Source organism: Hippocampus comes, unplaced genomic scaffold, assembly GCF_001891065.2.
Source record: "Hippocampus comes isolate QL1 unplaced genomic scaffold, H_comes_QL1_v1.1 scaffold67, whole genome shotgun sequence".
NCBI classification, from domain to species: Eukaryota; Metazoa; Chordata; class Actinopteri; order Syngnathiformes; family Syngnathidae; genus Hippocampus; species Hippocampus comes.
In genome coordinates this window covers 2,145,450-2,160,141 of record NW_017805221.1, presented here as the reverse complement: position 1 = coordinate 2,160,141, position 14,692 = coordinate 2,145,450, and the positions used below count along the sequence as shown (strand labels likewise).

At 41.1% G+C, this 14,692-nt stretch overlaps 2 protein-coding genes and 1 long non-coding RNA gene across 3 annotated transcripts; all 3 read left to right on the top strand.

Moving 5' to 3' along the window:
• Positions 1-895: 895 nt before the first annotated feature.
• On the top strand, positions 896-8,590 carry tpi1b (triosephosphate isomerase 1b). The gene is made up of 7 exons (XM_019869186.1): positions 896-1,111; positions 4,246-4,369; positions 4,441-4,525; positions 4,610-4,742; positions 5,496-5,581; positions 7,844-7,931; positions 8,027-8,590. Exons 1-7 carry the CDS (start codon positions 1,003-1,005, stop codon positions 8,143-8,145), a joined length of 744 nt encoding a protein of 247 aa, XP_019724745.1. The 5' UTR covers positions 896-1,002; the 3' UTR covers positions 8,146-8,590.
• Positions 8,591-9,359: 769 nt separating this feature from the next.
• LOC109515259 (zinc finger protein 43-like) lies at positions 9,360-10,849 on the top strand. The gene is made up of 2 exons (XM_019868921.1): positions 9,360-9,637; positions 9,716-10,849. The coding sequence occupies exons 1-2, from the start codon at positions 9,472-9,474 to the stop codon at positions 10,339-10,341; spliced, it is 792 nt and encodes a 263-aa protein (XP_019724480.1). The 5' UTR covers positions 9,360-9,471; the 3' UTR covers positions 10,342-10,849.
• A 941-nt stretch (positions 10,850-11,790) lies between these two features.
• LOC109515272 (uncharacterized) lies at positions 11,791-13,927 on the top strand. The gene is made up of 3 exons (XR_002168158.1): positions 11,791-11,842; positions 12,206-12,298; positions 13,410-13,927. It is a non-coding gene; the product is annotated as an uncharacterized LOC109515272 (long non-coding RNA).
• Positions 13,928-14,692: the final 765 nt, after the last annotated feature.

Genomic DNA, 14,692 nt, shown 5'->3' with positions numbered 1-14,692 from the left:
GGACAGTCACTGTTTGGAAAGAGGCTTCACCCAAACGGTTTTTCTTTCTTTTTTTTGTTGCAAAAAATTAAAATGTATCTGTTTCATTTGGAATTAAAGCTCTCTGTGGCAGGTCATAAAATATTTTTAAAGTAGGCTTAAAAACAAAGAAGGAAAGCAAGCAAGTAAGAAAAAAATCCACCAAATTGGTGAATCATCGGGTGCCAGACTGCAGATATGCAAGAGTCGACTTTGGCTACAAGTTGTTCGTGATTGCATTTTTTGGTACATTTTCAAAACTAGTATTTGTGTTTTTCTACTTAAGACATACGTTTAATCAGGTGTGGAACCAGAAATGAATGTGTTTATTTGTTTGTTTGTTTGTTTGTTTGTTTGTTTGTTTGTTTGTTTGTTTGTTTGTTTCAATGGAGTGACCAAGGTGACGCCGTAGCTCCCGTAGCAATTTAAGTCGTATTTTTTTATCACCCCATCTACAGTCAGGGTTTCATACGGTACAATATACAGTACACGTATTCAGAATGATGTCCATCACGCTTATAATCACGCAAGACCGAGTCTAATTAAAAAGCAGCGTTTAGCTGAGCTTAATTTCCTAGATATCTGCAACCGGCATCTTTTTCATCCATCTGCTGTGGCTTTTTGTTACTTTTTTAAAATAAGTTTTATTTGTGAAAATGAAATGAGTTTCATTTTCCAGTCACTTTCTCAAGCCTCTCTTTTGTCGTTATACAGTACTGTAGTAGCGAATGCGTTGAGAGTGATTTTACACACACACACTGAACGCCTCATGACATTTTGCTCTTCCTCTTCCTGAAAGACGGAGGAGGCGCGTTTGCGGGCGGTCCGACACAAGCCAATCAAGCCGGCCCAGAGGAGGAGCTAACTTTTCTCTATTTTATAAATAAGACGAGAGGTTATCTGGCGTCTGGTCTTTTCTTCTTCCAAGACCATCTCGACTTCGCCCCGTTTCTTTCGACAGCGAACACACCACCCAACGGCAAAATGAGCAGGAAATTCTTCGTCGGTGGAAACTGGAAGATGAACGGCGACAAGAAGAGCCTCGGCGAGCTCATTCAGACCATGAATTCCGCCAAGGTGGACCCCAATGTCGGTAGGGAAAGCGCCATTGTAATGTTCAGAAATCACAAAGATGCGCAAAACATTAAATAGCTTGATTATAAACTCTTTGCGGAAAGGTTCGTGCAGGTTAATAGAGATTTAAATTGGATTTCGTGTCACGTTCATCGGTCAATGGAGGGCGTGTTCGACAGCACGTAGTCCAGCTTTGCGGCTTCTGTTTGCGGTGAGTTCGCGTACACCGACGACGCTTCATCATATATGAATCTCTAATTGACACAACTAAACTGTTATACTGCATACAATATATAATACGATCTGATTTTATCCCGTTAAAGCAACTTACTCGGGTCTCCTGCATAAGCAAAACCCCCCAAATGATTACACAATGAATGGAACGATAAACCGAGGTTCTGTCGTGTCCGATTTTTCCAGTGTGACTTGAAGGCAACAGTTGGCAGAGCCCTCCCTTTTCCTGCAGGCTTGCTAAAACCCACCACAATGAGTCTGATGAGTCTGCTTTCACAGTGTTTGTAATCACAGCCGCTAGCACAATGGAGATGCTGACTGTGTTGAACCCAGTGTCCGCTGTCTGGTTTTCTTTTGTTTAATACAACTATTGTGTGTGTTTGTCCTTCACAGGGCCTCACCCCCCCCCACCACACACACACACACACACACACACACACACACACACACACACACACACACACACACACACACACACACACGCACCAAAATTGTTGAACTTCGCCCTGTCTCTCCATACACCCCTCAGAGTGCCAGCTAACGCACACTCTTTACCATTAGCCAGACGTGACGTCTGCAGAATGCGACCCTGACAGTGACCTTTTGCGGTGCGGTGCTGAACTTTATGCAGAGGGTTTTGCAGAGAATTGACCTTTAGCACAGCATAAATGAAACTGGGCTGTGTTTTAATATAGATGGCCTCGGGGGTACAGTTACGATTTGAATACCGGTGTATCAACTTCACTGCACTCTGTGCGATCCGAGCATGCTCTACTTCCTTCGATAACATTCAACTGTTTGCTGATTTAGAAACGCTGGCTTCGGAATGTCTTTCTGTACCTCAAGTCATGACATTTGTGGCACGGCATTGGTGCAATGGCGATATCGAAACAGCACTAAAAGGGCCTGAAGGAAATACCTTTTATACAGTTTGGGTATGCACAGAAGATAATTCAGGTTAATGTAAAATGTATTCTCATAGCACCTCTCATAGATCAGGAGTCGGGTATCCATATGTAAAATAATCCCATTTAGTTTTCCTCCCCCTCTCAATATTTGCAATTTACTTTTTTGCAAGGTCCCCATCCGACCCCATCATTTTTTAAAACAAACCCAAGTAATAACTTAATCTGTATTATCTGGATCTGTATTATCAAATCTATTATACATACTTGTTTTGGTTTTATAGATTAGTCTTATGCAAAATCTTTGTGGTAAAATAGAAGCAAACGAACCAAGAATTAAATTGCAACTTCAGTTCACTTCTTAAAGACTTTGACTCGCAGTCTTTTAAGCGTTCACCATGACAACCAAGTTCCACCAAACAAGTACGTAAATCGGTGAGTCATAAATCATATTACAACAATAATGCAAACAAATCTCCATGATCACATTTCTTCACTTAAGCTTTCATGAAAGAGTGGTGTGTAAATTTTCGGGAAAATAAACATAATACATCCCAAAAAAAATTAAGCCTGCCTAGCGAACAAAAGAAGCTTTTAATTTTATTTATTTTTCTAATTGCAGCCTTTGCGATTTGGAAAATTTTGTTCTACTACATTGCAATGTCAATTTTGTTCACAATCAGCATCGCTTTATTGTCATTGTACCACAGCGTGAGTGCAATGAAATGAAACGGACAAAACGCGGCCAAGAGACAATCGAAAAATCAACGAGCAACAGGGGGATACAGAATGAGAGTCCTCCAAGTTGCATTTTACAGCGCCTCGTTTTTTGCAGATTAAAATGACACTGGGCTGTGTTTTAATATAGATGGCCTCGGGGGTACAGTTACGATTTGAATACCGGTGTATCAACTTCACTGCACTCTGTGCGATCCGAGCATGCTCTACTTCCTTCGATAACATTCAACTGTTTGCTGATTTAGAAACGCTGGCTTCGGAATGTCTTTCTGTACCTCAAGTCATGACATTTGTGGCACGGCATTGGTGCAATGGCGATATCGAAACAGCACTAAAAGGGCCTGAAGGAAATACCTTTTATACAGTTTGGGTATGCACAGAAGATAATTCAGGTTAATGTAAAATGTATTCTCATAGCACCTCTCATAGATCAGGAGTCGGGTATCCATATGTAAAATAATCCCATTTAGTTTTCCTCCCCCTCTCAATATTTGCAATTTACTTTTTTGCAAGGTCCCCATCCGACCCCATCATTTTTTAAAACAAACCCAAGTAATAACTTAATCTGTATTATCTGGATCTGTATTATCAAATCTATTATACATACTTGTTTTGGTTTTATAGATTAGTCTTATGCAAAATCTTTGTGGTAAAATAGAAGCAAACGAACCAAGAATTAAATTGCAACTTCAGTTCACTTCTTAAAGACTTTGACTCGCAGTCTTTTAAGCGTTCACCATGACAACCAAGTTCCACCAAACAAGTACGTAAATCGGTGAGTCATAAATCATATTACAACAATAATGCAAACAAATCTCCATGATCACATTTCTTCACTTAAGCTTTCATGAAAGAGTGGTGTGTAAATTTTCGGGAAAATAAACATAATACATCCCAAAAAAAATTAAGCCTGCCTAGCGAACAAAAGAAGCTTTTAATTTTATTTATTTTTCTAATTGCAGCCTTTGCGATTTGGAAAATTTTGTTCTACTACATTGCAATGTCAATTTTGTTCACAATCAGCATCGCTTTATTGTCATTGTACCACAGCGTGAGTGCAATGAAATGAAACGGACAAAACGCGGCCAAGAGACAATCGAAAAATCAACGAGCAACAGGGGGATACAGAATGAGAGTCCTCAAAGTTGCATTTTCAAGCGCCTCGTTTTTTGCAGATTAAAAAAAAAAAAAAGCAATCCCAGACTAAGCTCCTCAGCGGGGCAAATATGGATCCTACAAGAAAACCAAATCCAAAAGGCGCACTTTCTTTCTACAGAGGTGGTGTGCGGCGCCCCATCCATCTACTTGGACTTTGCCAGGTCCAAACTGGATGCCAAGTTTGGTGTCGCTGCCCAGAACTGCTACAAAGTGGCCAAGGGGGCTTTCACTGGGGAGATCAGGTATGTACAGTTCACGTGAATTTTTAAAATGTGGCACCTCTTGACCTTCCATGACTTGCGTTTGCCGTCAGCCCTGCGATGATCAAGGACTGCGGCGTCCACTGGGTGATCCTGGGCCACTCGGAGAGGCGCCATGTCTTCGGCGAGAGTGACGAGGTGAGTACGTGCGCGTTCACCGTAAGGACGCTGGGATAGGGCGCGGCTGGAGAGCGAGAGCTCACCCCGTTCTTGTCTCGTCAGCTCATCGGGCAGAAGACGGCTCACGCACTGGAGAACGGCCTCGGTGTGATCGCCTGCATCGGCGAGAAGCTGGACGAAAGGGAGGCAGGCATCACCGAGAAGGTTGTCTTTGCTCAGACAAAAGTCATCGCAGGTAAGATGGACAGTTCAAAGTGAAATACAAAATGCCAAACTATTATAACCCCGGTGAGTGGTTTTCTTTGTTCGTTAGCAGGATTACGGTCATAAAGTGCGCCCCCCGTTTATAGCTGGGATGCATTCTAGGGCCACTGGCAATTGGTGAAAATCTCCACACTTTTGTTCAAAAGTCTACTCGAACAACTGAACTTTATGTCGCTTTAAATGGTGGCAGATCTCTGATAGCTCTCTTTAACGTAAATTTCAAAGGGATTACAGTAGTTGACTCTAAACACAGCCACATCCTCAGAAATATGAGGGTGTGCACACTTGTGCAACAGTATCATCTCAGTTTTTTAATGATAAATTCTTTCTCAAAGACATAAGTGTAAAAAATCCTTTGAGTTATAGGTTGTAAGTCACATTAATGGTGGAAAAGTTTTGAAATGATTTGGCTTGCTCTGTTTCTTTTTTTAATTATTCTTATTTTTTTAACATCATAAACGAGTTCCCCTCATCTTTGCTGTCATGTACAAGCACAAATGCGATTGTTGGAATTGCAAGGGGGTCTTATCTAACAGCTCTTGAAATCAAACATTACCCTCCGCTGCCTCTTTCTTTTCGCAGCACATTGTTGATTGCGGAAACTGTACCTTGCTGCAATGTGGTGTGATAAACGAGCCCAAATACAAGTTTGGGCTCAAGCCCTTTGGGAATTCTGATTGGTGGAATTTCCAGTCGACTTATCTCTTGTCTCATTTTGTTCCAGACAACGTCAAGGACTGGAGCAAGGTGGTGCTCGCTTACGAGCCCGTGTGGGCCATCGGCACCGGCAAGACTGCCTCCCCCCAGCAGGTAAAATCGGTCTCTTTGACGCCGTCGGTCGCTCAAAGCAGGAAAAGTACTCAAACTTAATACTTAAGTGAAGGAAGGGATACTTGAGTCACAAACATATGATATATCGGTAAAAGCAGAAATACCGTTTCAATTCTGGTGCACTTGAAGGCAAGAAATGTACCAAAGTAAACAGAAACATTTTTTTTTTTTAACTGTCAATTATATTACGGCCCAACCGATTAATCGCCCCTTCAAACTAGCCGATGTTTGCGCCTTTCATGTCGTTTTACAGCAGTTGTACTCACAATTGACGCTGGCCTCAATATTGACAACAACAAAATTCGATCCCATATATTACCTTGTATCCTTTAATATATCGAATGAATTCTGTTGCCCTGTCATTCAAAACAATGTACATGTCATTTTTTTTTTACAAGCAGCACCTTAGGAATCGACCTCGATGTCGCTATTTTATACACAACCTAAAGTCACGGTGTATTGGGGGAAAAAAAATAATAAAAATAAAGCCATGGTGCAACAGAAATGTGCTAAATATGAGACCTTGAACTATTAGAAATACAAACGCGTATGACAAGGATTCAGATTCTGATAACTTCATGAATTGATTGCTTCTTCCTCCCATTGCATATTTGTGTGTCAGTATTTATGTTTATTTTTAGTTCTGTTTATTGTGTGTTCTATACAAAATATGCTTTTAATGAACAAACGGCAATACGATCATTGAAAATTTGCCGTCAATTTGTCAATTCCATGCAAAATATTTATTTTTCTGAACAATATATTTACAGTTGACCCCACCCTCCCCCTCCCAACTATCACGTCGTCATCTGCAGTGGTTCATTTTAACATCATAAACGAGTTCCCCTCATCTTTGCTGTCATGTACAAGCACAAATGCGATTGTTGGAATTGCAAGGGGGTCTTATCTAACAGCTCTTGAAATCAAACATTACCCTCCGCTGCCTCTTTCTTTTCGCAGCACATTGTTGATTGCGGAAACTGTACCTTGCTGCAATGTGGTGTGATAAACGAGCCCAAATACAAGTTTGGGCTCAAGCCCTTTGGGAATTCTGATTGGTGGAATTTCCAGTCGACTTATCTCTTGTCTCATTTTGTTCCAGACAACGTCAAGGACTGGAGCAAGGTGGTGCTCGCTTACGAGCCCGTGTGGGCCATCGGCACCGGCAAGACTGCCTCCCCCCAGCAGGTAAAATCGGTCTCTTTGACGCCGTCGGTCGCTCAAAGCAGGAAAAGTACTCAAACTTAATACTTAAGTGAAGGAAGGGATACTTGAGTCACAAACATATGATATATCGGTAAAAGCAGAAATACCGTTTCAATTCTGGTGCACTTGAAGGCAAGAAATGTACCAAAGTAAACAGAAACATTTTTTTTTTTTAACTGTCAATTATATTACGGCCCAACCGATTAATCGCCCCTTCAAACTAGCCGATGTTTGCGCCTTTCATGTCGTTTTACAGCAGTTGTACTCACAATTGACGCTGGCCTCAATATTGACAACAACAAAATTCGATCCCATATATTACCTTGTATCCTTTAATATATCGAATGAATTCTGTTGCCCTGTCATTCAAAACAATGTACATGTCATTTTTTTTTTACAAGCAGCACCTTAGGAATCGACCTCGATGTCGCTATTTTATACACAACCTAAAGTCACGGTGTATTGGGGGAAAAAAAATAATAAAAATAAAGCCATGGTGCAACAGAAATGTGCTAAATATGAGACCTTGAACTATTAGAAATACAAACGCGTATGACAAGGATTCAGATTCTGATAACTTCATGAATTGATTGCTTCTTCCTCCCATTGCATATTTGTGTGTCAGTATTTATGTTTATTTTTAGTTCTGTTTATTGTGTGTTCTATACAAAATATGCTTTTAATGAACAAACGGCAATACGATCATTGAAAATTTGCCGTCAATTTGTCAATTCCATGCAAAATATTTATTTTTCTGAACAATATATTTACAGTTGACCCCACCCTCCCCCTCCCAACTATCACGTCGTCATCTGCAGTGGTTCAAAAAAAAAAAAAGTCACGAGCCTATTTTGAAAAAGTAAAGAGTAGAAAGTGCAGAAATGCATTTTCCAAGTTTGGGGAGAAAAACTCAAGTCATCAGGAAAGAAATACTCTTGTAAGGTACAGATGACTGAAGAAATCTGCTGAAATGCGGCAATGACGTCTTTGTACCACTGCTTCCAAGTTCACAGCACCTCCCTTGTAAATTTGCAGGCTCAAGAGGTTCACGATAAGCTGAGGGTGTGGCTCAAGTCCAACGTGTCCGAGGCGGTCGCAAACTCCGTGAGGATCATCTACGGAGGTTTGTCGTGGGGCAGAGGAAAAAAAACAAAACAAAAGCCATCCATCTGACAAGCATCTCTCATGGGTCTCGGCTCCTGTGTTCTCTTCTTGCAGGTTCCGTCACCGGCGCCACCTGCAAGGAACTGGGCTCCCAGAAGGACGTGGACGGTTTCCTGGTTGGCGGCGCTTCCCTCAAGCCCGAATTCATCGAAATCATCAACGCCAAGATGTAGAGAATCTGAAGATCCATCAACTTCACACTTTGCCCACCCCTTTCTATCATTCATCACTTTAAATTAAAGACCCTTGCGCAACGCTGTCATGCTCTCCTTGTATGTGTCTGGGGCGCGTCTCATTTTGAGGAACAGGATCGGAGCGGGTTGGCACATGCCCTGAAAACTTGTGTGCACTCACCACTTCCACAACGAGCTGGAAAGACCATTCGCTCTTTCCTTGAAACGGTTACCAGCCCGTCTTCCAATCACATTTATGATGAGCGCGTGTCTTCTCTTGTGTTTCTAAGGCATCGTCTGTGGCTTTCCCCTCCCCGTACTGTAGCTGTGCATGAGCCGCGCTCGCATTGGCGTATCCATGACATGCCCGTTGATGTTGTGTCACGGCAGATGGTTTTGAGGGTGACAAAGGTCTGAGGAAACATAATAAAGCGATTAGATATCCCTTGAGTGTCTTGTTTTGCTTCATTCGTGCAGTTTGATGAATTCGGTGTGGCCTCTGAGGACCATAAAAACTGAATTGAGCACTGAAAGGAAAAAAGGCTCCCACCTGCTAAAAGTACAAGAATATACATTTGAGCCGAACGGCAAACTTTACAAACGGATATATGAGACAAATCAAAAGTCTATGGACATCATGACATAAAAGTATGCAAGACATAATGCAATTATTCTGAGAAGAAGACAAGATGATGCAAGTTATTTTTGTTGACAATGACATTTTTTTGATTTTATTGTAGTTATTTAATGATTCAAAGTTAATACTTTTCATGACAAGATGCCATGATAGATGATCACACATTCTAAATTCCTACCAAAATGTCATTTTGATTTTGAAGATTTTTATTCGTGGTTTTATTTAAATTTTATTTTATATTGTAAATGATTATGATTGTTTCAGAGGACAAGTTAACATAATACACCACCGGGCAACCTAGATATGCACCAAAGTGTTGTTTTTATTTCCTGTATTTTATGTTATAATTGTCTAAAATGATTTATTAATAATTCTGAGGGCAAACATGATACATGATAGGACGACGCAAATATGTACAAAAAATTGACAAACGACATATAAACATTTTCTTAAATCTTATTCCATATTTGTATACTGTAATTTGAAACGATTTATGTGGACATTAAAACAGTGGCACTGTCGTGCATTTGCACCTCCACTACGGTAGGGGGAGCAAATAATCGACTTGTCCATTCCTCCCGACGGAAGCTCATTTCCGTATTTACAAGCGGACCGTGACGTTCAGGGTCCAGTGAAAACTACGTCTCGGCGGTGCAAATTGGAGCTTTTCCCTCTCCACATCCGGCGACATGATGCTCTCTTTGAAAGCTTTTCTCAACGAGCGGCTGGCGGCGGTCGCGGACGAGATATTCGGCGCCGTCGAGAAGACAATAGACGAGTACAAAGAGGAGCTTTGCCGCGTGAAGGACTTGGAGATCGGTCGCCTTAGGATGCAGCTCAGGCTTCTCAAGTCAGGTCGGTTTCACTGGTATCCATCAATCGAAAAACCTTCTTTGTATGTGGTTTTGTTTTCAATGTCGTTCTTTTCACTAGATGCATGTAACGGAGCCCAGCTGCAGGAGCACACCCATCACCACCTCCCTCCTCCCCCTCCTCAGAAGCATGAGGAGGGCGCATCAGCAGACACGGAGGCCCCCGAGTCACAGCACATGGAGGACGAAGGCAGCAGCAGTAGCTTGGAGCATCCCGGTGATGTTGCCCAAGTGAAAAAAGAACCCGAGAGGAGCCTCAGGGAGTTCTGGCTCGGCCACAGTTCAGAGCCTCTGGAGGACCTGGAGTCAGATATGAAAGATTTCATGTCCTCGGCGTCAGGCGTGAGGGCCGCCTTGCACGAGCCCATCTTGCCCTTCCACCTCTATCACTCCGGCGGCGTTGACGAGGGCAAGGAGAAGCCCTACAGCTGCTCGGTTTGCGACAAGCGCTTCGGCAACTGCTCCCACCTGGCCGCTCACATCAGGACGCACACGGGCGAGAGGCCCTACAGGTGTGACATTTGCAGGAAGAGCTTCATCACCACCAGCGCCCTCAACAGACACCAGACCATACACACCGAGGGTAAACACTACGTGTGCATTTACTGCAGCAAGGCCTTCAAATGGATGGAGTCTCTCGGAAGGCACGTGAGAATTGCCCACAAGAGGCCTAATGCGCCTCAATGACCTGGCATGTTCAGGAAAGAAATGTATGTAGTCGTATTTATCATGTAAGTAGTATTTATTCAGCAGGTGGACTGGCGGTTCCTCTGTCTGCCCCTGAGGTTTTAGGTTTGTGTTCTCCAGGTACTATGGCTTCCTCCCAGATCCCAAAACTTGCCTGTTAGGTTCAGTCTAATTCAGTGATTCTTGAAGCGTATCAAAATAGTGCCACTCTTATAACCAACTTTAAAATGTACTAGGCCCACTGCCCGTTTGTCCACATGGACCCGGCGATTGGGCAGCGACCAGTCCATCATCTCGGATCAGCTACCGTTCATTGAGGACAAACGCTTTAGAAAATGGATTGATATTGACTAAATGGCATGTTTGCGAATGAAGTGGGGCCTCTCTATTGGACATCTGTCGACTCAGCAGCTTTTTCCTTTTACTTTTAAATTGAAAGTACTTGTGCAGTGTTGTCATTCCCATTTGTATGCGTACTTCCAGTTGTGAGGAAAAATGATTCAAATTATCAGTGTCTCCTGTCCTGTATGTTTTTCGACGCGTTGTCGTTGGCTACTTCACAGAGTCGTGTCATGTTGATGGTTTTTGAGGGTGAGGAGCCGTAAGTAAATATAATAAACTGTTTAGAGACTGTTTTAGTGTCTTGTTTGCTTGCATGTACTCCAATAATGATTCCGTTCAAATAAATGTATTGTTCATAAAAGTTAAGTAAAGACTTTAAAAAAATGTTTTAAAAGAGCAAACGTTACTCTATTGCCAGAAGAAGTTAAATACAGCTAAACTGTCCTTAAAAATGTACTTTAGTGGATTTAAAAAAAAAAAGTTTAAACCTCCATAATACTATGTACTGTACTGGTGTAATATTTTAATTCAAGGATTCTTTTATGTCCAACTAGAGAGAGCACATGTACTACTTGTGGTAGCCGCCCTAGAAATTCCAGAATGAAGCAAGAACTTCCAGATGAAATTTGCTGGAAAATTTTCATATAGGGTGAGTAGAATTAGCATCGATGTTACGGTAATGAACCTTCAAACATTTGCTATTTTAATAAACATGGAGCAGCAACACAAACACAGCATAGACCAATACACACAGGCATATATTGTCATTGCGTGAACAACAAATATCAAATGGTCAAAACGAGGTACATGATAGTATTACGGCGTCGTCTTGCTGAAAATAATACAGTATTAAAACACTACTCCACTAATGACCTGGGCTGGTAATGAAATTCCAAACGTCACTTTTGATGCACTTATTTTGTGCAATAACCCCTGTTGAACTACACGAATAAAACGTTTCAACATGACTTTATTTAATGTGAGATTTTTGTATTTTGCTTCGAGCTGCCATGAGTTTGACTCCTGAATTGATGCTGTTTCCGTGTAATCCTGTGGGGGGCAGAAGTGGCGCGTCGTGGTTTAAATGAAGTATTGGTTTTGAAACGAGTAACTCAATGTGAGCATTTCCTGCACAAACTTATTTAAAAATAGAAATAAGGTAAGTTGAGCTCTAAATCGATAAGAAGGAAAACAAGATTAAAAACCTCTGTTTATATTATATGTTAGGTAGTTTTCCTCTCTTCTTTTTGCACTAAAAGTAAATATGTAATAACGTAAACAGAAAAACTAGACACGTAATTTCTTTTTAATTTGGAATTTTGAGTTTGTTTTTAAAGTCACCCTCTGATGAAAACTCCCAAATTCTCAATCCCTCCAAGAAGTTACTAAAAGGCACACCTGCAGAAACTCTTTTTTTTAAATCGCATTTCCAAAATGTACTTCTGGGCTTGAAAGCTAACAGCCTTCTTTTATTTTCTCCTTTTCTGACCTTTCCACACATGATTCATAAATCCCGTTCAAGAAATCATGAGAGCAGCACTGAGGTGTGGGCCAGTGTTTCAAGATTGTTTTCTACAGAACGTGCATACGCATACTTAGTGTGTGTGGATGTACGGTAGGCACATATTTCTTCCTAATTACCAAACCTTTTCATTCTACCATCTGGATAAGTGTTTAAGTGAAGGGTGCCGAATGTCTGTTATTGTGAAGCGGGGAGGGAAACACCGTTGACTGACTACTTGCCAGCGATGGTGCAATAGTGCCCGGAAAACAAAAACACAACTAAAGTTACAGACTGTCCCATTGGAAAGGGAAAATGTTCTTTTATAGTGTTGCATACTTGTTAAGTGAATCCACAAAGTCATTTCACATCTCCGAGTTGTATTTGTGGTAGATAAATTTGTTTTACTGTACTTCTGTCCTTGTTGGGGATTTAGTGTGTTCTAAATACTTAATTATATTAGATTTTTTTCCCCTTACCGCTATGCTAATCCAGGCGTTGCTCCTTGATTATTATTGTAGGGGATATATAAAATCTCCACACTTTTGTTCAAAAAATCTACTCGGAACAACTGAACTTTATTTCGCTTTAAATGGTGGCAGATCTCTGATAGCTCTCTTTAACGTAAATTTCAAAGGGATTACAGTAGTTGACTCTAAACACAGCCACATCCTCAGAAATATGAGGGTGTGCACACTTGTGCAACAGTATCATCTCAGTTTTTTAATGATAAATTCTTTCTCAAAGACATAAGTGTAAAAAATCCTTTGAGTTATAGGTTGTAAGTCACATTAATGGTGGAAAAAGTTTTGAAATGATTTGGCTTGCTCCGTTTTTTTTTTTTTTAATTATTCTTATTTTTTTTAACATCACAAAAATCTGGCATTTCAACTGGGCTGTGTAGACTTTCTGTATCAGTTTTTTATTATTGTCATTCATTGTAATTCATTTTAAATGATGTTTGTATATTTCATGTTTACCTTTATTCACTATTTTATAATGTCTTCGTTTATCTTCTGATTTTCTTATCTTATTGCCATTATTATTATTATTATTATTTTTATTTGTTTGCCATGCAACCCCAAATCAGGCAACATTTTGCAGATTTGATTTATTTTTCTTATTCTTATGGCATTTTTTGTTGTTTTTTTACCCTCAAACCTTTTTATTTTATTCCCCTGCTTCTCAACCGTCCAATCCTTAATATCATTGCATCACTTTGCAGGTGGAAACAACTCCAGAGTTGTCTGCCGCACCTCCTCAGGCAGGCAGAGAGCCCTCGTCTGCTGCTCGAGATGGTCGACAATGCTTCAAGGCGATCCTCTGTGATCGTCTTCGCCTCACTGGAGTGGAGTGGCTGAGAGAGACCGACCCACTCAGCTGCTTTTGTGAGTTGCCTCCCAAAGATGAATGAGATGTCGCGCGATGCTTATTGACTGTCTCTGGACGCGACACGTGTGACTGTGACAAGAGCGGGAAATGACAGCCAGCCTCAAGGCTCATCTCCAGGTCAGCGGGGCAAACGTGAGCCTGCTGAGAAAATGCGCGGCAAAGTTAAGGAGGCGCCGTGTTGGTGGCCAGGGGGCGGGGGTCTTGATTGACTTTGACAGCTCCTCGGGGAGGCAAGACATGACTGTGGAGCTGTTGCGTCAGCTCAAGAATGCGGCCCAGTCTTCTTCATGCCACATCAAACATGTCAACATAGTCACAACATAGCATGTGGACCATTTAGAGACTCGCTCCATCCGTAGTTCGCATTTATGTGAACGGGCCAGCAAGTCACGATGAGTTTCGTTGCGTCGCTATTATTCTTTCGCTGATTGTAATTTTAACATTCGTTTCGAGTGGATGATCATTTCTGATAAATTCACATTTATATTGTAAACCTTAATAATTGTATTGCACTAGTTGAGTTATTCAATGTCTCCCCGCCGCCACATCTCAATCGTGGTTCATTGTTTGTGTTGCCACTATATTACTCTTTTTACGGCGATTGCTTTTAGCTTTTGTTACTGTTTTGCTGCAAATATTAAAAATATTCAAGTAATTGACACCGCCTCTCCCCATTAAAAAAAGTATTTGACACACCCCACAAATGGGTTTGTAATTGTATAATAAATGGCACAAGATGGCGGCAAAGCATTTGCAGCAGAGAGGATTATAAATATTATTGTGCATCTAGCATGTACACATGACTGAAATCTATGTTACATATTTGGGTGTAGTATTGCACTGAGATAATATATTTAGTACGACACAGTGCTTGTTATTTTATCCAATATTCTGGTTACCTTGAGCAAAACATTAGAAACACATCTCAGCGTGATGCAGTGAAGATAAGTTATAAACAGTTAAAGTAAAAAATGTGTGATAGAAACCTCTTTTTGTCTTTTTGTCATCCACCGGGCAGATCGACATTTATAATTGCGGTGTTTGTTTTTGTGTTTTTTTCTTCCAAGGTCACTACCAGTATGAATATACAAGTAAAGTTTGAGTGTGTGTGTGTGT

Coding starts and splice junctions, on each gene's coding strand:
- LOC109515259 (XM_019868921.1), top strand. CDS start 9,472: ATGATGCTCTCTTTGAAAGCTTTTCTCAACGAGCGGCTGGCGGCGGTC. Junction 9,638..9,715: donor GCTCAGGCTTCTCAAGTCAG/GTCGGTTTCACT, acceptor TCTTTTCACTAG/ATGCATGTAACGGAGCCCAG.
- tpi1b (XM_019869186.1), top strand. CDS start 1,003: ATGAGCAGGAAATTCTTCGTCGGTGGAAACTGGAAGATGAACGGCGAC. Junction 4,526..4,609: donor TCTTCGGCGAGAGTGACGAG/GTGAGTACGTGC, acceptor TTGTCTCGTCAG/CTCATCGGGCAGAAGACGGC. Junction 7,932..8,026: donor CGTGAGGATCATCTACGGAG/GTTTGTCGTGGG, acceptor CTCTTCTTGCAG/GTTCCGTCACCGGCGCCACC.